General features: G+C 39.0%; 1 protein-coding gene across 3 annotated transcripts in view; it reads left to right on the top strand.

The window, feature by feature from the left end:
• Positions 1 to 1,395: 1,395 nt before the first annotated feature.
• The window catches only part of LOC100691642 (netrin-G1), a 66,593-nt gene continuing 45,307 nt past the window's right edge, over positions 1,396 to 22,681 (top strand). Inside the window, exons 1-2 of one of the 3 annotated variants that reach the window (XM_005476629.4) lie at positions 1,396 to 1,730; positions 7,731 to 8,381. In XM_005476629.4, the coding sequence (XP_005476686.1) occupies positions 8,124 to 8,381 (258 nt within the window). In that variant the 5' untranslated portion in view covers positions 1,396 to 1,730; positions 7,731 to 8,123. Of the gene's footprint in view, positions 1,731 to 2,256; positions 2,964 to 7,730; positions 8,382 to 22,681 lie in introns of those variants that run through there. The other 2 variants (XM_005476630.4, XM_005476628.4) reach the window with 2 other exon arrangements.

Raw genomic sequence — 22,681 nt, 5'->3', positions numbered from 1 at the left:
TCTGTCAGCCTAGGTTCTTGGTGGCACCCAGGGAAAGGGTGTGCAGAGGGTGAGAGGGCAGACTCCACCTCTGTATCCTCGTCAAACACTGTAGCACTCTGCTGAAAAACTGTGGAGCTGCTATGGAGGAATTCTAACTCTCTGATGTGATTTCAAGGAGGCTTTGTCTATTCACTGAGCTGACCCTGGAGCCTTTGACCAGGAGGGGCTGAGATTGGGGTTTGGAAGAGTAGCGGTCTGCATTTTTTTATATAGATCAACTTGAATAGCAGTCTGCCTAGATTAAAGATCCCAGTACTTCACCGACATTGTGCAATCAGAAATTACAACTATATCAAATTCACATGGCCAGTCTATCTATCTATCTGTCTGTCTATCTATGTCTCAAATCAAAATGAAGCAGGGCAGTCATGTGACTGTCAGGGTGGTATAGTAGTATTTCCAGGAGGAATGATTTAATGGAAATGTCAAGAGCAGCAGTAGCTGGAAGCAAAGGCTGAACCCTCTGATACAGCGTGAGACACTTTACTCACTGGGGTTGAGAGACTTGTTGTCATGCAGCTCCAGTCCTAACCAAAATCTGCCTTTATCAGAACAGAAATGGCATTGTCACTTTTTAATGGGATTACAGGTCTTTCATTGCATATTAATTTGCAAGAAATCAATATGGGCTTTGGTGCTATTTGGGGGCATTTAAAACACTTAACTGCTTAGCTTACATTCTAAAAAACCAGGGACAAGCAGGGAAATGAAGGGTAGGAATAAGACATATTCAGATTTCTGGAAAAAAAAAGAGACGGGATGAAAAGGAACAAAGAAGGAATGAAGGTCAAGTAGATGCCTTGAAAATACAAGAAAAAAAATTGTAAATTAGATGGATGAATGGATGATGAATATAATAAGGGAAGAAAGGAAGGTCATCTGCATCCATAGATATGAGAAGGAAAGGACAGAAAACGCCAACAGCCAATACTGGAAAGCCCTCGGGCTTTCAAAAACGCAATAATTATTACCTATTATAGCAAACAACTTCAACGCAGAGCTTTGAAACGTCACATATTTGAAAAATCTTTTGCTCTTATTGAAAATCCACTTATACAGCCGGTCAGTTTGCCTAAAGGGCGCAAGAGCCGCCCAGAGTACTCAGGACTCATGTGAGTCCCAAAAACAGTGAAAATGTTTAATCGGAGAAAAGATTATCAGAGAAATATGAATATTTGCATTTCTTATTAAACTTACAGCAGAAAAAAAGACCGTTTTTTTACTTCGTGCCTCTGAATGTGCATAGTAATTTTGCAGTTGGTAGAAATGTGAACTAAGAACAAGCGCGAGACTTATTGATTCGGATTGATTTAGAAGTTTTTAAACGGTTCCAGCGTCGACGTGAGATGCGGACTGCTCAATTACTGTGGTGACCTTCAGCTGGGCGCGGTTGTTCTTATCGTGCAATCGCCACCAGTTGGCATTACAACACAATTAAAATGCGTATTCAAAGCGACCTGTCACCGTGGTTGTTTGCCGTGCTGCTTGGCACCCTGTAGTGGAGCGGGTGACATCTGTGACTCCGCGCCAAGGGAGCCCGCTAGACGCACCTAACTGTAGTTATTCTTTTAGCTCTGCCCGCAAAATTCAACGAATAATTACAGCACGAACTCCGACCGGAGGAGGGTTTTTTTTCCACTTATCTGTTTTACAAGCGCAGTTATTTCCCCACATTGTAACATGTAAAGGTAAGATCTTTTTTCCCCTTTGTTTATTTATTTTCTGATCGCATTAAAACCGGAGGCGGTGTTGTTGTAGTAGCAATCAATGTGTCAGACAATCGGGCGATTATTGGTGCATAGATGAATAACCTATATTATATTTTTAGAGGGGGGGTCCTTCACTTATTTCTTCCGAGCTCGTGTTCTCAAAACTCCGCAGGCTGCATTCTAATTGTGCTGTACTTTAAATTTTCGCCCCGAAGACTCGCAGCTGTCAAGTTTTGGGGGGTTTTACTCTTCACGTGCAGCCCTTCCATTTCATGGTTCGTGCGATGTGATAATGAAACCGCAGTGAGTTTTGCTGATGGTGAGATCTGTGCGGCAATAGGGTTAGATTCAGAACTGTTATACAGTAAATCTAGGTGGACATCATTATTGTGTGTGTGTGTGTGTGTGTGTGTGTGTGTGTGTGTGTGTGTGTGTGTGTGTGCAGTGCAGCTGTGGTTTCGAAATATCATTAGCGCATTTACAGTTACAACTGGCTTCAAATGAGTTGGAAGCTTGTGTAGAAACCGATGTAGTCCGTTGCAACAGATCATGGAGCAACTTTATGAATATTATTCAACTTCAAGACTACAGCAAGTTTGTCTACTTTGGAATAATTTAATGTAGATTAAAAATAATCAAATGCTCAAATATTCTAGCATTTTTGAAAAGCGCAGGTTTTACTGTGCCTGCTCTGATTACATTTAATTTGCGCGTAAAGGGGAACTGGCTGTAATATTCTGGTAAAACAACGACTGAAGTTGAGATTTACCAGCCAGTCAGTGTTATCTTTAGGACCCGGCGGAGCGCTCATATGTAACTGGACATAGCTCCATTTGAGGAAGATTGCTTATCTCTTTCCTCCTCCAAGCACAACTCGGCTGGGCTGAGAAATCAGTCTAACCTATCCAAACGACCCCGAGAGTGGTTCTTCATCGGGATGTATTTTAATACCCGTTGATGGACTTCATCGAATTTGGGACAACTGAGAATTACCTTAAAGGCTTCTGAAGTATTCTCGTGCGCCATTCGGATGAACGCTGCGCCAACCAGCGCTGCGTAAATCAAGGAGCCGCTTGTGTGGACACCCGTGAAGGCACAGTGGCGTTTGTAAAAGGGGGAAGAAAAGCTCTGGTGATCGGGTCCCCGTGTTCATTATTCGGATGCAAAAGTTTAAAGAAAGTTGGGAGCAAGAGAGAACATCGTAGACTCCAGGTCAGTTCCCGCTTTCTGCGCACACATTTTTATTGATCTATCTGGTGCAAAAAAAAAAAAAAATAGAAGGAAATTAGAAACAAAAGAGCCAGTCAGAGACCAGTAAATGTCTTTCTGCAACTACCGGTGGCCCCAAAATAACTTGCTGAATGAGCAGATTGTCCCAGGAGCGTATTTAAATGTAAGTGTTGTGTTTTGAGCATTCAGATGAGTTTGTACGTTTTCGTTATTTGTATACTGTTGCTTCTGTGACTGGGATCGTCGTTACTAAATGGGCCGTAATAGGGTAATTGCAGTAGGCTGTTTGTGGGAACGGTAACGTTTGTTAGGTGAGAAGTGGGTAACATAACCACGAGTTTTATATGAGATATATAAAAAAAAAAAATTGTGCATGTCCATAGTGTTTAATTGGCGTCCTTCTTCAAAGAGTTTAAATGTATTCAGAACGTTTTCTTCGTTTAACAAGAAACTGAAATGTGTAGTCTGCACCTAAACCTAAACCCTTTTTTCAAGTCCGCCCCCAAAATTCTCGTTTAATAGTGGAAACAATGTCAGTTTAACCTGTTGCGCAGCAAGTCAGTAAAGTCAAATCGAGGTGTGCCATGCCTCTGCGCAAAACTGGATCCAGAACATAAAAGAGAACACAGCTTCTTTAAAGTATGTAAATTTTTCTAAGTTCTATCAGATATTTGCATCTTCCATTTTGAAATAATTTAAAGACCAGAAAAATACTTTTTTTTTTAAAAAGACTTTTGCTCGAGGCTCTGTCCTTGAACATTACATGTGCTGAACAATGATTTCAAAAATTTATTTTGATGCGGTGCGTTTTTGCATGTTAGTCGTCCCTGAGAAGAACTCTGAATAATACATGACAGCATGATTTCATATGTGATTGTAGTGAAGGCTGTCTGGCTGTGTCTGGGGCCATCACACTGTGACTACATCAACCACATCCTAGAGTGAGTCCTTAAATAACAAGTGACCTAACGTGGCTCCAGTTGGAGAGGTTAAAGGTGCAGCCCTGGGGCAATAAATGTATGTTTTATGCTGTTCAGGAGTGTTCATATTGGGAGAAGCTAAGAGACACAGTCGCGCACACACATGTTTAGAGAGAGAGACAGAACGAGATGGTTGAAGGAAAATAACAATTGAATGAAGGATCAAGACGGAGAGGAATGACAGTCAGAAGATAAATGTGTTACAGTACAGACATGCTTCTGCTTGCCAGCCGATCCCACTGTGACTCATATTGGGGGGTTTGTTCTTGGCTGTAAGAAATTTGGAAGCATTAACCCGTTTATTGTTGCACTCATCAGCCAGAAACAAAGCATTAGTCTGCTCAAACTGGCTATGGATCATAAGTTATTGGTTGGAATTCAACAAAATCAATGAACACAATAAGGAGGTATTGTATGTGTGCACATCCAAAAGCCTGACTGATGCCCAGTACAAAAAAAAAAGAAAAGGCAAGACGGTAAAATAGCAATTGTTAGTGGAAAAACCACAAAGCGCAAAACAGACTGTCATGTCAAGGTCTTTTTTGATTTTAAAATCAATACGAGTGTTATTTTGCACTCATTGATGTCAGTTGGTGCAGAGTATTGGAGTAGACCTGAGGTCCTGCCTTTCAGCACCATGGACAGCTCTCTTTCACATAGGTTATAAAATGAGAGCCAAGAGGGGATCAAAAAGCCACACTCAGAGACAGAGAGAAAAGCCACACTTAAGCGGGATTACTATAAAATGAATGGAATACATCCGTTATGGTTTTTAAGAGTCTGGCTGGGAGTTTGTAACCAATATAAGCCACGGGGCACGACTGCCTGCTGACTTTTAAAACACTCTGCTATGCTTGAGCTGCCCAGGGGATGGAATGCAAGTGGACACAAGGGGGTGTTTCAGAGGCTTCAAAAACAAGTGAAGGAAAAGAGATGAAGAGAGAGGGGAAGGGAGGGAGAGAGAGTGTGAGAGAGAAGGAGTGGGGGGGGGTGGTCATTCAAAGTTCTGAGCTCTCTCTCCCGGCATATGGAGGGCTACTCAAATATTAATAACTTCTAATATAGAATCTGACTTCATATTTTTCTCAGTGAAATTATGACATTCACAGGTTTCTCCTTGCACTTTGAGTAGCACAGAATATGAGGTAGACATGCGATGAAAGAGCAAACAAGTGTTCTTCTGCACTTAATTTTTTCAATGTAATCATTTTGATGCAATATATACAGTGCTGCCAATTATTGCAAGGTGTTCCCATGTGCAGCCAAAGCAGCTCTGGTCCATCGGGGCACTGACATTTCTATGGTGTCCTATGGTGTCAGGCTAGAGTACATTGTCAGCTGGTATTATGGTCCTCTATGGAGCTGCCTTGTTTTGGTACCTCCTATGGATGCTTAATCAGTTTGGGATCTGTGGAGACTGGAGGTCAACACACAGAACGTGTTTTCTTGAGAAATGTCCCAAGTGTTAAACAGGTTTTCATGTCAGTGGTTTTAATGTTGTGGCTGATGTTGTTGCTGTATAGCCCAATATGCAAATACTACAGCACAGAGGCATATTATTAATGCAGTACAAATTGCTGTGGCTATCACATATGTCACCTCTCTCGGTCATGTTTAATTGAAAAGCAGTTGAATTCACTTCATAAATTGTGTGGGAACACTTACTTGGCGCACTAATTTACTCTTTTAAAGGAGTAAAGATTAAAAAAAATGCAATTCCTTTTTCCTACCTTAGCACCAATGAGCATACCGGTCTATGCCGATTTACTGAGCTCCCTGATACCTGCCTTTCATCTGGATATAATTTCATTGCTCTAGATGTCTGTGAATTAAATCCAGTATCCCATGGTCAGGCCTATTTGTTGTCCCTTATTAGCTTTGAATGTTCCTAGAGATAAGTGACCTACACCACCCTGCTGCTGCTACCTAATTTGACTGTCTTATGAAAGCCAACCTCAGCACTATGAAAGGGGGTGTGGGACTTTGCAGTATCACGGAGTGTGTGTTGGTTTGCATGTCAATCGTAAGTGCTCCATCCCATGACGCACCTCCAATCAGACACTGACATTTATATTTATGAAATCTTATAAACACATCCCGCGAAAGAAATGACTTATTCATCAATTACACTCCCAGGCATGTTTTCAAGACACTTTGCCGACTGATACGAGTGCATTTAAAGAAAAAGAATTCTACCTTTTCGCCTTTATTTCCTCTACTTTCTTTCTTTTTTAAACAACCATTCATCCATACCTTTTGTCATGGCCCACTTTGAAGGGTCTGAAAAGCAGCTCAGTAATTTCTTCGGCTCAGATGAATAACTTTCATTACACTTGGAATGTATTTAAGCCCATAGTCATTTTGTAAAAGGGGCATTAGGTTAGAAAAAGGAATGCAGTATTTCTAAGGAAGTCTTAAATGTGGTCTTAACTCCTTCAAATTGGCACCATTTTCAGTCCCAGACAAGATGACCAAATTAAAATATTGAATTCTAATACCTCCACACGCTAGCAGGCATCACGTAGTATGTGTTCGTGAACAGAGACATCGCTCATTAAAATGAGTTTCTCTTGATAAATATTGTTAAATTGCTTAATTAATTAATTTGATTTAATAACCTCTCAAATATGGTAATACTTTGTGTTGAAACACCAAATTATCTCACTCTTCTGAACATAAAACTCCCTCCACACGCTTCAAACCCCAGGTTACCTAAATAAATAAATAAATTTCAGCTGTAACTGTCAGTCACAGGGGGGTGGCTGTAGCCTGAAGGGTAGAGAGGAAAGCTGCTGACCGTAAAGTTACGGGTTCAACTTCATGTACTGTATCAGCTGGAGGAATCAGAGCAGAGAAATTCAATGACTAATGGTTCTGCCTCAACAAGTACTGCTGAACTCCCCTTGCACAATGCGTTTAACCTGCACTTAAGAGGATAACCATGTGCGTTTCTTAACATTGTGACCTGTGTGGGCAAAGGTTAGATTGAAATGTATTTTTTCTGTACAGCTATTCACAGCAACAAATACTTTTCACTAAGGCAAAAGCTCTGGCCATCTGAGCAAATTGACAGTCAACAGTAGCTTAACTTTTATTTAAAGTGATACTTGGTTGGAGGTGCTAGTGTGCTTCATTTAGTCCCTGCTACTGCACACACTTTTTACCTGAGTCACTGAGATGGTGCAGGTCTCCGCTGACTGCTGCCAGGCACCATTACCTGATGAGTCGGGCCATCTGACTGATGGCTTGCGATTGCTTTGAGAAATGTACAATCCCTCAAATAGACTATTTCTGTCTTCCAATTTTACTTTAATATTTCCCAAATGCCTCTTAAGGCGGTGAGACAAATGCAACTCCACATTCGGCTATAAAGGAGCAAGAATCAGAAAAGGCAATAACTTAAATGTAGTGACTTGACACCTGGAAATAAGTCTTTTTGCACAATGTATGAAAATCACATGGAGATTAGACTCTACAGAAGAAGCTCAATTTGAATTGTACACAGTGATTTTGAAAAGGTTATTATTGAGGGACCCATAAAAGCAGCAAAGCCATACATTATGCTTGTGCACTTATTGCACATACGTGTGTCTTTGTGTCTGGGTTTGTGCATGTGTTGGAGTGGGTAGTAAGATGTAGCACTTCTCCACCTAGCTGCCTGCAAGCCATGTTAAAACTCATTTAATATTTTAATGTCGCATTTAAAATGTTTTGTGAATGTATCCAATCTTTTTAATTCATGAAGCTATCCTTTTCTTCTGTCCTTTAGGATGCTGCTGGTGCCAAAAGTTATACTTGGGGATCAAGCTCAGACATCTGCTGATTTATGAGGAGTGTCACTCCTCTGCACATCACATCTGACCGTTAGTTCACCCTTTCATCAACTACCAGCACTAGTGAAGACACCCCCTTGTTGACACACCTCATCAGCCTGGCAGAAGCGGTGGCAATCAAAGACAAAATAACTGAATGGGGGCTAATAGTTGCCTGAAGCTCCTCACACAAAACTAGCAAGATGCTGCCACAGTTCCTAAATGCTCTATTGTCCCGTTCAAAGCTGCTGTTAAGTTAGAGTGCTATCGTCATTTCTGTGACTAAGCAGAAGTTATAAAGACAAAAAAAGAAAGAAAAGAAAAGAAGAATCCTACAGAAACCATACTGAATGAGATCAGCAATGCTTTTGCCTGTGTTGTTCGCTCTGCAAGCTTTGTGCACCAGTGTGGGCCACGCTATGCAACATTACCCTGCAGTCTGGGGACACTATGACGTGTGCAAGTCCCAGATCTACACAGAGGAAGGCCTGGCATGGGACTACATGGCCTGTCAGCCAGAAGCCACTGACATGACAGAGTACCTGCGGGTGACCCTCGACCCTCCAAATATCACGTGTGGAGATCCGCCAGAAACATACTGCGCTTTGGTGAGTCGTAACCTCGGTTGTCCCCTGATGGAGACAAATGAGGCTGTAGGCAGGATCGCACAGCATACTGGGTCAGGGATAGAGAGCGGAGCATACAAGGCAATGAGCTGCCGCTGCAGCGGAGATTAATGTACATGTAGACCTGTGCATTACGACAGCAGCAGCAACACACACAAAGACAAAGACACACACTGTTGTGCAAATCTTGGAGATGAATTTGGAGAGACTGGTAAATGTAAAAACAGACAGATGCACAAAACAACAACTGGAAACAGTTACATGCACAAACAATCTGTAACTATCTCCTCGCACAAATGATGCACAGGCATGCACAAAGCTGTACGTGTACATTAGATGTACAAACATTTGGAGCCCCAAAAAAGGAAATAGAGGAATTTGAATGGAGAAAAACTGAGACCATTTTTTCCATATTCTGTTCAAATTCTCTTGCAAATGTATTTTTTATTTAAGTTTTTCATGTCCTTCCAACTATTGCCCTTTAGCAGTCATACACAGGAAAGTTTTAGGATAGCTCTAATAAATATCTTTTAATATCAAATTATACTAGGGCAGAAATATTGTGAAATTGGATTAATTACTAAGTCTAAAGAGACAAAGTACGTGCAAATACATAAACAAACATCTATCTTTACAGTTGACTGAAGACTGACTGCATATGTACAGATGACTGCAGACACACACACACACACACACACACACACACACACACACACACACACACACACACACACACACACACAGGCACTGACAGGGTAACTGCACTTGTGCTGGCGCTGTTATTAAACAAAGAACAGTCACTGCAGCGTTCAGCCCCCTTATCAGCCTTCATCAACAGTTCAACCCCAGGTTGCATTTGTTTAGAATCACACTCAAAGTAAGCTGTAAGAGCCCATAGGCTTTAAAGTGCTTCATTAGACGTTATGTTCATGCCTGCCAAGAGCTCGTGCGAGTAAATATTTACCAATTAAAATGGGCATCTTTAAAAGGAGGGCTTTTCTTCTCACAGCTCCAGATGGCATTGAGACATTTAATGCCACTGTAGGATGAAAAAGGAGCTAGTCTCCAGTCGGGTGTGACGTTCTGGTAAGCTTTTTTTTTTCTCCTATCAAAACACAAACTGAAACCTTTATCAGACCAGTAGATTATCCTGAATGTTCAACATTTACATAACACAGGGCGCATAAAGAACAGAACAGAGACAAACAGAGTCAACGTGGTTGGAATATTTTGTATGTTTGTTTGATTTTTCTTGTCAATACAGAATTTGTTCATAGAAAAGATGTCTTTGCGATGTCATTTTTTTATGCACACTATGCTTATGTATAATTTAGGCACACTAATGTTTTATATTTCTTTTTTAGTAATCTATTTTTCTTTTTATTATTTAGTTATTATTACATAACTTAAATTTATTGATTTTATTAAAATATTAATAGCACATGAAATCTCTATCTATTTTGATGTTCGCAAAAATACAGAACTAACAAAATATATTGTGGATCAGTTTTCTCCACAGTTGTTATGATTCACAGGGACAAAGAAAAAACAATTTTAAGTAAAATGGTTTCAGTTCAATTTCATTCAGTTGTACTTATATACGGACAAATCGCCACAGCAGTTGCCTCAAGGCACTTTATATTGTAAGGCAAAGAGCCTACAATAATACAAAGACAGAGAAAACCCAGACAAATATATGATCCCCTATGAGCAAGCACTTTGGTGACAGTGGCAAGGAAAAACTCCCTTTTAACAGGAAGAAACTTCCAGTTGGGGGTGAAGGGGAAGAAGACAGGACAAAGGCATGCTGTGGAAAAGAGCCAGAGATTAATAATAACTAATAATAAATACTTCAGTGCAACTCTAGGAATGTTGTTCTGAGTTCAGTTAATTAAGTGAGTCCAGCACTTAAATTCAGATTGAAATATCTTCGTATTTACAAGAAAATCTGTACATACGACTCCATTCAAAAGATGGATGGGCATTAAATTTTTGAACAAGCATTCATAGTTTGCACAGGATATCATAAAGATATTGGTGGAATTTGCATGTTTCACAGGACTTTTATAATATCTGGTTCTGACTTTGCTACAGAATTTCAGTTCCCTTGAGATGCTTTACATAATTTTTTCTATGCGGAACACTTTATTTACAACAGATTACACTGCTAAACAAATGACATCAGCAACACTTGCTGTTTCACTTAGGAAGTCCCTAAGAAAACATAATGTCCTGTTGAAAATAATCAACCTTCGTGGATTTTCCTTCGCTGGATGATTGCATGTGCATAAAGACACAAGTAGACTGTGTTCAGTCACCAAATTAAATACATTAAAAGGATTAGCTGAGGATAAACCATACTGATCTGTTGTGAGACTTTTCTGCCTCATTGGTAGGATAGAGCAGTCCCATTAGTGTAAATTCCAGCTGTATGGTAACTCTCAACTATTCTTGCTTCTGACTAGAATGCCTTTCACCTCTGACATGAATTTGGGGTCATGATTATCTAGATCATCAAGAACACAGACTCCTTCTGGAAACACTTAAATGCCTGTTGTGTGTTTGATCTGTTTACATTCTCAGCTGGCACACAGGCAGACTGACACCAGTGACCTTATCCACCAGTGCTTCCTGAGACTTTGTTGAAGATGAGAGGAGCATGCAAATGAGCTCTTTCAGCCAATCACTAAGTTGCCTGTCGTTGTGAGCCGGATCCAATCAGTTTTTCCCAGGAGTTGGTTTTCCTCATAGCGGATGGTCAAAGAATCCTCAATGTCTTGGCCCCCATCCCTTTCTCCATGTGTTTATGATTCCCATTTCCTATTTCAATTGTTGCTCAAGGAAGGTTTTATGCATATGAAAGGTTCATTAATCATTAAATTGTGTTGTGGTTTTGCTAAAATGACAAAGATACAACCTTTTGAAATAGAGACTCAACATTCAATAATGAGACTCCAGGATATGCAGGGTGTAGGAGAGGTGTTCTGCATCAAGGAGTTAGCCTTGTTTATATTTTTAGCTGCAGACCTTCAGGGGTTCTTCAGAATGTGTTGGTATTAAGCCTGTTCTCCTACGGTGTGCTATGGCACTGTCACTCAGTAGCACTCAACACTGGTATTTTTTACTGTACGGGTTGTGTGAAAGGAAGGAAACAATAAAATTGCAATATTCTGTATTAATACAAATGATCCAATTAAATGTATTTAAAAAGTTGCTGGCAAAATGATAATTGTACTATTGTACCACTTGGTACAATAATGAAAATTAGCTGTTAAAACAGAGGAACTAAATAAGTGTTTTTAATTACACAGCTTTTTTCTGTCTCTAAAGGCCATATTAGGCTGGCTTGTGTGGATCTCACTAAAGTAGCAAACCACTGGATCAAATGCAGCGAGAAATGAGGTTTAATGTTCAAGCATTTCATAGATAGACTTAATTTTTTTGTAGTTCAAGTGCATGAGCATGGATATGTTTACTCCACAAAGCATAAATTAGCATCAGGAAGATGGATCTGGATATACTGGATAAATAAATTCTCTTTTGCTGAATAGGCCACCCTCTCAAGCATTTCCCTCTGAAGCTGCCATAGTGTAGTAGTGTCTGGATTGTACCTTTCTGATTAGAGAACCCAGTGTTTTGGTGATTTGAAACGTGGCAGAAGATGAGAGATACTCTGTGCTTCCACAACATCTAAGGATCTGGCAGTTAATCTAAACGAATGAATGTGAGCTCTGAGTTAGGTGTCATCTGCCCACATGCTCTACGCTATCTTGAGCCATGCTGGTTCAACCACATCAAGTTGGCAATTGTGTAAACATTTCTGAGAGTGATTCAGTAATCGTGCTTATGCCAGCTACTCTGGGTCTAACTGGGTATATTCTTGTAATTCCTCTGAACTTTATTCAGCTCTCTCAGAATGGATGAAAGAAGTTGTGGCTGCCAGTTTGCCACACGGCCCCCTTTGGAGGCTTAGTAAGGAGAGACGAGACGAGAGCTCCGAGTAAGCTGCTTGGAGACTGCCACATTATTGACAGTCAATGCAGTAGACTTATCTTTGCTGGCAATGACAGCAGTCATTGTGAAATTTCAGTCTGTGTCTTACATGCACACAGAATTAGCGTAATAGACTTTAAAAAGACAACTAGATTATGGGGGAGAAAAGGGGACGTAACCTTTGATACATACATTGGATGTGAGGCCACTGACAGATATGGTGAATCTGCAAAATGGCTATTTTCTCATGGCATGTAGGGGCCATGGTTGCATGAATCAATGAAGACCTATTCTATGAGAAAGTCAAACTACGTCTCACTCTGTGACTTTGGTAAATGTTCCCCCTGATCTTGCCAGCTTCCAGTTATTTTCAATAGATCATGGTGTGCTTATTAGATTGTGGCCCCAATTGCAGTGAAAAATCTTGCTTGTCAACTTCAAGTTTCAAAATACAAAATGCTCAGCTGTTAACAAAGCATATATCATGTGTGTTTTTCGGCCTGAGTTGGTGAAATATATGGTTGTGCAACGCTTGTAATTAGGGCTAAATCTTGGTAAAGTAAAACGCATTAGGTCTTCAATGTCAAGTCTGCACCGATGTTTGGATTAATCTGTAACAAAAAGACCTGAAGCACACATCAGTGCAAGTCCAGTGATCCTTATTTTCAGTGTCTTTCACGCTTTTGTTAGAGCAGCTTTCCAGCTACCTTCTTCGCTCAACACTTCACACACCACTCCCATCAGGTCCCTACAACCTACTAAAATAGGGAAGGCTTGACCAGGTGATGAAGAACAGCGGTGTGGGTGAGCCTCCTATGCCACCACACCCTGACCCCACTGCTCCACCCCTCCCCTGCAGCTGAACCACAAACCACACCCCACCACATAATCACACTCACACTATATCACCAACCTAGTACCAATTGTAAGGCAGAAAAGATTAGATTATATAAAATATGAGAATACATTGTAATTGGTAGCGAAATTTTAAAAGAGAATTAAAATTGACCTTACAATGCATAGCATTATTTACAACTGTATAGCTGCTGCAAATTAGTTACATAAAAAGACATTTTTTAAAGGATCGGGACAACTGATTTATCCCCATTTAAAAGAAAAGCAATAATCCAACAATTCCAACTAGTTCAAACATTTTTTATGCTTATGGTTTTGACCAAAATCACTTTTTTACACTACTCCCAGTTATTCCTATTTCAGTGAATAAAGAAGCAGCATTATTCATTTTATTATTTTGTATAGTTTGTGATCAGCTGTAATCTCTCACTAGTCCAATTTTCTGAGATAAAATGAGGGCCAGCAATAAGTGATGAACATGTCTGTGCAGAACCAGGTTAAGTAGTGGTATCAGGAGTTATGTGTCTATCTCCAGTTGTGGAACTAACCAAGCAGTTCAGAGGTCAAGCCAGAAACTGTCACTGGACCTCTTTGATCTCTGTACCCCTCCTCCTCGGTGGGGAATTCACTCATCCATGTATTTGTTTGGAGACAGGGAACAGTTGGAGCATTTAACTTGCCGTCACCTCGATGCCCTTGACTCTGTTCTGAACTGGCCCTGCCCAGCACATCATCACCGCACCACTGCGTACCAAGACACCGAGATGACATGCAACATGTCCCCTGACTCCGAGAGAGGAGGAGAGTCATCATTTATTCTTTCACTCGCCTGCCACTTCTTTTGTCTCCTGGCTTTTTAATTTCCTTCTCCCTTGTTTTCTGTCAGCTGATGATGCATAATATCCATGTCTTGTTTGAACATGTGGAGGTTGGATGCTCCATATGAGGTGAGCGCTTGACAGATAGAGATATGTCGGCATTATTTCCCCGGGATCTGTGACAGGTTAAATCTTAGAGGGTTGTAAATACAAAGACGGATGAATTATGCATGGAGATATAAAAGAAAATGATGGGCATTGTGGCTTAAATAGGCAGAGTATTCCTGGCTTAATATTCAAAGCATGTTTTCACTCTGATTTAGAGCACATACAGTATTACTGCTGTATATCGTAATTGCTTTATTCTGTTGTCGAGTACACAAAAGCCGGTTTTGACATTTTAATGTGTGTATAAAAATACTGCTTCCTGAGCAAAAATTTTATTAATTGTGTTGCTATAATCTCAAATTACACCCCCATGATATTTGCTGTCCATATAAAAGCGCATGCCTATTAAGATTATCTATTATCTATTATGAAACGAGAAAGCTTACAATTCTGATTCAGTGAAACAGATGGTTCAGTTCTTATAGTGGATTTGTGAGTTTTACACTCGACTACTTTCACCAGCATGTGATGGAGCCAAGCTGGTTGGCACGGCAGATTGTCAGACCATGATGTTTCTTGACATTATGTTTGCCAACTGCTTTTGAAATCAAGTAAAAATGTGACATACATTTCCACTTAACACAGCTGGGGTCAAGGCACATGCAAGTCAGGAAATGCAGGGAGCTTTTTCAGCTGAATTACCAGAATATATTTAAACTTTTATTGTTATAACATCGTCCAGCTGTTTCACAGATTTTTCTTTTTATATGTGTCTGCAAATCCTAAAGCTTACATTTTTTCTACATATGTCAGCATAGACAGGTGAAAACAGGTGTTACCCTTTTTTGTAATATATCTGGATAACTTTTGATCCATTATCAAAGTGTATTCATTTTGCTGACTCAGAGGCTCTGTAATTGCTATTCATCAAATTACTTTCTTGCCAAAGTAAGGTAAATATTATTTGTGACCCCAATCTTTTCATTGGAGCATGTTTAATTTGGATAGCTGGGGTTTTCATTTTCCACAGAGAAAGTTATTAAGCCTATACTGGAAACATTTAGCAAATAGAATAATTCAATGAAAAACACTCCCTTCCACAAACTGTACGTAAGAGAGATTATCGTGAGCTGAATACATCTCAGTATCTCATCGTTCTCTGTTTCAACATCAAAACATTTCATTATGAGTAGTGACACAAAGTTCCACGATTCTGTCAACGATAACCAAACATTATCCATAATTTAAATCTGCCCGATCCCCCCTTCAGAGTTGGTTCATGGAGAAGGTATGCAAGCTTTCTAGTGCATTTGTTATGTATTGCTTTAATTTACTTTGAGAAAAAGGACAAAGGCAAAAGACAGAGACAAATCTGGCAAGTAGGGTGGGACGGTTAAGGGAGGGTTGTGTTTGTGTGACAAAAATCTGGGAAAATTCTCAGAATAAAACCCTTAAACAAGCATGCTTCTGGTCACATACCTGACATCATGTGCTGCCCTTGGGTTTGGAAGCTGCGTGCTTGTAGTCTGAGAACCGACTTGCATCTATTGTGATGATTTTCAGCACAAAGTAATTTGGATACAGAAGTTGATGTTTTCCATGCAATTTGAACTTCATGGTACAATGACAGATGCACAAGTACAGATGAACTCATCTGTATACCAAAGTATTCTAGACTCAAATGTGAGGCCATCTGTTTGACACCTAAAGCTAGAAAGAAATTGTGTCATGCAGTAGGACAATGACGGCAAGCACATCAACAAAAAAAGAAAAGAATCAAGTGTTGCAATAGCCCAGTCAATGTCAATAGTTCAGCCTGAATGAAATGCTGTGGCAGGACCTAAACAGAGCTGGATATTAATGATTTCTCACAAACCTCAATGAACTGAAGCCACATTGTCAAGAAGAACGGGCCAAAATTCACACACAACAATGTGAGTCTTATGAAGTTATATAGAAAATGATTTCTTTGAGTTGTTGCTGCTAAAAGCAGTTGTAAAAGCTACTGAAACATGGGGTGTACTTAGTTTTTCACACAAATGCACAGTCCTGTGAAAAGTTTCTTTTTCACAGGACTGTAGTAGGAAAATGATTCAAAGGAAATCCACTTACATCATCTATGACACATCTTTTTCCCATAGTTTAGCCACATACAGTTAATTCGCTACACATGCAAATGCTAGCACATGTCAAACTTGGAATGTCACCCACCAAGTCATTTTATGTGGCCCACGAGAGCTTGTGCACGATTGTCTTAAAATAAGTTTACTGTACGCTGCCTAAAAGCGCACATTGGCCGTAAACCGGCATGTATGAAACCACAATGCATTTCGGTTGTTTGAACCTCAGTGAGCCCTGGTACCAGGGACAAGAAGGAGAACATCTAATTTAACGTGATGTACCACCAGATCTGTTATTTAAATATAGTAATGTGTGGTATCGACAGAAAGGTCAGAATCTCAGCTAAAAGCTTATAAGACCATTTCAATGACCACCAAAAAGCTAAAACAGCAAACAATTAAAGAGCAGGTAAACAGATTCCACCAAAAGATGTAAACACAAAGCCCAGATCCCACGTACAGGACATGCCCATCGGGCGTGAAAAGACAACATTTGACAGATTCTGAAACTCCAGATTTGGTCACTCTCCAACTAAAATTCACTGAACTAGCAGCAAAAGAAGACCAATAAACTACACTTCACATTTGAAAAACATTGTAATGAATCCCCACTTACTTTAGCTGTCTTGCTTCCACCACAATAAAATCACACTTCCTTCACAGCTCTCTCAGTGTGCTTCAAGACTAGTTTCCCATCAAAAATCTTTATTTTCTGCCTTATTTGCTTGCTTATTACGCACCAGTCTGCTGTTGTGTACAGTGTTGTCAACCGCTGTTTTTTTTTCCCCAAAAAATGCCATCTGACAAAAAAGCCTACAGCACCAAAGACATTTCAGCTTTCACAATTTATGCAAAACGCTGAACTATGTCTCTAATAAAACCTCTGTGACTTTGTTTCTGTTCTGTTTTTCGCTTTCTACTATAGAAATCTGTTTTTTTATGACTAAAGTTAAAGAAACAACAACAACCACAAAAAATGGACAGTGTGGGCAATGAGCTACCAGAACTACTTCTGTAGTTTTACACATTTATTTCTTACAATTTAAGTCCAAAGAGTCATGCTGACCGATTTCTTTCTTTGTCACAGCAGTTTTTTCCTTAACAGGTAGAAAAAGTAAAATATGTGACTTCTTTACACAGAAAGGGGAGTGTCATGGGTCCGGGCCTCCTAAGATCAACGTGGGCTGTATGTGGTCTGTAACTGTGCTAGCACATTTGTGGCACTCTACTGGCAAAGACATAATACAAACATGAGTAAATGAGTACTTAAGAAATAATTTGTCATTTCACTGGGCATGGTGCCTGTCACTACCAGTGAGACAGCTCAACTCTTCAAGAGAAGTTATAATTCAGAGCTGTTAATGAAGTGCTTTCCCAGTGAAGATATTGTTGCAGTGACTTCCCTGTGAGCATGTTTTGCTTTGCACACCTTGTCTGCTGCAGTTTAAAAAATAAAAAGATATTCTTTCACTATTAAACTGCATTCTTTGTGCTTTCTCAGCCTTCAGTGCTTGTATATCTATTCAGCATCCTTCATGCTTGACAAGCTGAATGAAATTCTTGTTAAGATATAGTAATTGAATTACTCAAAACCTACTTGGCAGCATGGCTTTCTATTGGTGCCCCCCTGAAAAAACTCCGCTTGGTTCATCCATCTGTGAAAGATTTTTTTTTTTGATGTGAAGATGTTAAGTGCATGTGTGTGTGAAGGACTTCCAATCCCTCAAGACATTGCCTATAATTTTGCCTAGAATAAAGGGTTTCAAGCAATCAAGAAGTTCTCTCATAGGAGAGGAATGCTTTCAAAGCAGTAAACACAGAAGTCCTTGTTGGTGAGATGTTTAACAGGTTACCAGTTAAAAAGTGTTAACAAAAAACACAGCAAATGTTTTAATTCAATAAAATGCAAAGTAAAGTATTAAAGCGTTTGCATTTTTTTATCAAAATGTTTTTGGAAAATAATGTTAGTGCTCTTTTGCTAATTTCCAGAAAAAACATTTTGTTGAATTTCCAGAAAGGCATTCTTGTCAAATGTCTACTGTGCTGGATATGGAGGATTTAGGTTGATCAGAATGATCAATGATTATTGAGTTGATTAATAGATGAGAGGCAGTGTTAATTCATACAAGGAAATTAATCAGAGAGATTGAGCACATGCACTGAAACAAGCACAGTCTATCTACAGCACTGTGAAAAAGTGTTGCCCCCTTCCCGATTGCTTTGTTTTGTTTTGTTTTTTGCATATTTGTCAAAAATCTTTTATGAATGAATGCTTCCATTTTCTATCACTTCTCTGGGTTTGGGTCACTGTGGCAGAAGCTTGAGCAGAGAAGCCCAGAATAGAGATATATAGGTTGTATATAAAGATTTTTTAATTTATTTTTTTTTTAATTAAATTAGCATCAGGAGAAGAGAAATGGTCCATGGAGGAAGAGATTAAAAGTTTAACTTAGGTTTGTATAATGTGATTTTTTTTTTTTTTTGTGGCTGGCAAGAATGCCCAAGAATTACATGAGGTCGCATCTGGATATTGGCACCACTTTCATTTGGAGCTAAATGTTCAAAAAGTTAAGTTATAGGCTATAGCTACTACATTTCAATGCGTTACTGTTACAGTATCAGAAGATGAAAATATGCATCTTCCTTAAGAAGATGGTCGGGGTATTTTAGGCAGATCTAGACTAGCTGTTTCCATCTTTAAGTCTTTAAGCTAAGCAGGCAAAAGGCATATCAACTGTAGCTTCAAATTATCCACAAATATGACCAAAACAATTCTGCACTGTTCTTTTAAGCTGATAATATTTACATTGCATCAGACTTGCAATATGTTGCCTTTAAAATCTCAAACAAGTCCAAATGAAAAAAATGAAATTTGAAAAGGTCAGGCCTTACAGAGCATTGTGTTATGTTTTTGTATTTTTTTTTAAAGAATCATGCACTGAGTAAAAGGGGTCAGACTTGAAAGAGAGAAATAGTTAGGAGATGACAGGCAACTGTTGCAACCCACCTCCCCTTAGGAAACCCAGCCATCATGTTGTCAGGCCATATTGATCGCTGAGAAAGAGTGAAAGAGACTGTGCTGTAAAGAGAGGGAGGAAGTGAGAGAGGAGAGGTAGAGATGTAAAGTACAGAGGGGAAGAGTGTTCGTTTCCAAAAGTGGCTGGTGCGATTTTATCATGCTCAGTGAAATGGTGACATTTCAGTAATGCTTTATTCCTTACTTTGGCATTTCAAATTAATAAAAGCCTCTAATAACTATGCAGACTGAAAAGATGGAGGATGAGTTGACACACTATGAGCTAACACACTGATGAACAATGCAGCAATTTCACTCTCACACTCCCCCATTCTTGCTTTCACTCTTTCAATTTCATCCCAGTTTCTACCAATTTCTTAGAGATGGCCCCTGCATCCCATTGTGAACAGCTAAGGACTGAGTAGGTGTCTTTTGATTTTCTTCTCAATTAGAGTGCACCTAGAACCAGTGATCGATTTCTATCTGATTCCAAGCTGCTTATATGAAACAAATGAGTCAAATCAATAAAATATTGATTTCACGGCAGCTTATCAATGTATACTTAGCCTGTCAGCATTCTGAGGCAAGAATTGGATTACACTTTAATTCTAATTTAGTTTCAAAATACTTGCAAACTGTAGGGCCAAATAGGACTGAAAGTGAGTGCACTGATGCAAACAGTTACCATTTTGTGGGTTTTATGTGGCGAATGTTAAACAAGACACAAGCCTCTTTACTCAGCAGAAGTTTACCTGGACTACAGAGTGAAAAATATTTTAATTCCAGTAGAATAATTTGTTTATGAGGTCAGATTACTTGGTATTAGTAAGTTTGATTTTGGTGAACATGAACTTCCAGTGCTGAAAACATTTGAACATGACAATTAATGGCAAGAGTTAGATAAGAAGGCGTTACAGATTATACTCTTTAGCTGGTATTAGTTCAGAATTATGCCTGAAACAATGGTTTATATGATCTCTTTAGGACTGTTTGGAGTCATTTACTTGCACTTTTGGATTAACTGATTAGATTTAGATCTAATATCAAGGTCATTGTGACCTTATCCTTTAGTTTGTGGACCACCACTCTGAACCCTGATATGATTGCTCATGTCTGGACAGGTATATATTTGTTTCACTGACACAGGCATGCAAGTAAGACTTTGTATCATGTAAAAATGAAATGGCATTTAGCCAAAATAAAAAAAAATTAATGCAAATAAAAGTTAGTTAGAAGGTGTAAATAAATCACTTCCAATCTCCAAATGTAAACACAACCTACTGTTTTGCATTGCTATGGAAACTTCAGCTGGGCTTCTATTATAAGCAAGTTCCATACTTAATATTTGTGTATAAGACATAAACACAAGATGTGCAAGATATCCGTGACTAAACTGGCAAACAAAGAGTATATGTGCTAAAAAGTATAATGTCAATATATGCAGTCACACAAGACAAAGGCTTAAAATGTAATTCTGTGGTTTATCATGTCCTGCTGGGTCCTTACTATAGGTACAGAACACAACTCTTCAAAAAATACTGTCAAAGTATTTGGACAATGATTTTTTGTAAATTTGCCTCTGTACACCACCACGGTGCATTTTAAATTGAATAATCAAAACGAGGTTGGACTAATCTAGTGACTTTTAGCTTTAATTCAATTGATTTAAAAATACTGCACTAATTATGTAAGAAATGCAGGCAATTTTGTAAATAGTTCTCCATTTTTAGGCGCTTAAAAATAACTGGACTGTCGAGCAGGTTAATGGCAAGTGAGGCCTGTTTCCTTCTTTCCTTCTTTCCTTCTTTCTTTCTTTCATGACAAATTAAGCAGATAAAAAAATCTGGAGCTGATTCTTTCTCATGAACTTACATTTTGTAGCTGCCTATGGGAAATCTCAATATAAGGACCAAAGAGCTGCCGGTGCATTTGAAAGAGGTCCATTATTAAACTGAAGAAAAAAATAAATCTATCAGAGAGGTGACAAAAACTTGCTAATAGTGATTAGATAAGCAATCTGGTTCATCCTTAAAGAAAGTGAATGTACAGGCCTGCTCAACAACACCAACAAGCCTGAAAGATCACAGAAGACATCTCAAGTGGATGATAACAGAGTTTTTCCCTTGATTAAGAAAAAACACATCTCAGCGTCGAGCCAAGTCAAAAATAGTCCTGAGGAGGCAGATGTATCATTGATGACATCTACAATGAACAGACACTTTCAGCAATAGAAATACAGACAGTTTAGAAAAGGTGTAAACCACTGCTTAAACTCTATAAAAAGCTCTTAAAGGCAATGCCCAGTTGTGGAAAAGGATTCTCTGAACATATGAATGCAAGCTTTATGACATATAAGGCCACATTAAGAAAAAAAAAAAGTATTGTTGATCATTTTGAAAATAGTCCAAATTGTATTTGAGGAAAAAGTTGAAATATTATTTTTAAAAAGACAAACTGCCATATTTGCTATACCCTTTACAAAATGCCTCGTGTAGTAGAGTTAGTGGAACGAACTGATCAGCCGTCTTGTGATAAAACATACATCCTCTTTATTGTACGAGGGTGTAACCATCCTTGCATCTAGCCATTACCAGAAATTTCATTTTGTACAAATCCACTCTTCCAAGTTTGTGTGATTTTTCTGACTGAGCCATCGCAGCCGCAGCTTTCTGCACCAGCTTTTCAGCATCCTTATACTTATCACCACAATATGTCTATGTGACAAAAGAAAAATAATTTCCTTGATGATTATGATTTCACTAACTCAGAGGGTATAGCAGTTTGGCAGTTTGTCTTGAAACAACAATTGCAAACAACATCTCAACTTTTATCTCAAAATGATTGATAGTATTTTTTTAATGTGCCCCTAATGCTCCTTTGTACTCGTACAAGAATGATGGCAAAAATATGGATAAGAAAAGGAACAGCTCATAGTCTGAAGAACAGCATATTATCTATCAAACATAGTGGAGACAGTGTTAGATCATGGATCTGTATGGCTACCAGTGAAACTACTACGATTTATTTATTATGTGAGTGCTAATATAAATAGGAGAATGATTTTTGAAGAGTACAGGGCTATACAGTCTGTTCAGATTCAGCCAGATGGTGTAGAACTGATCACTGATTACTTCACAGTGCAAGTGGATAATGACCCAAAACAAACTGCCAAAGAAAAAAAAAGTTTTCAAGGCAAAGAAATTAGACAGTTTGATTTTAACCCAGCAGAGTCTGTTTTTAGTGCTGAACACAAAACTGAAGATAGGCACTCATAAACAAGCAGCAACTGAAGATGGTTGCAGTAAAAGCCTGAAGAAGCATCTCAAGGGAAGAAACCCAATGTTTGGTGATGTCCATGGGTTTTAGATGTCC

The sequence above is a fragment of the Oreochromis niloticus genome, linkage group LG18, assembly GCF_001858045.2.
Source record: "Oreochromis niloticus isolate F11D_XX linkage group LG18, O_niloticus_UMD_NMBU, whole genome shotgun sequence".
Classification (NCBI taxonomy): Eukaryota; Metazoa; Chordata; class Actinopteri; order Cichliformes; family Cichlidae; genus Oreochromis; species Oreochromis niloticus.
The sequence above is the reverse complement of the archived record's forward strand: the minus strand, read 5'-3'. Positions and strand labels throughout refer to the sequence as shown.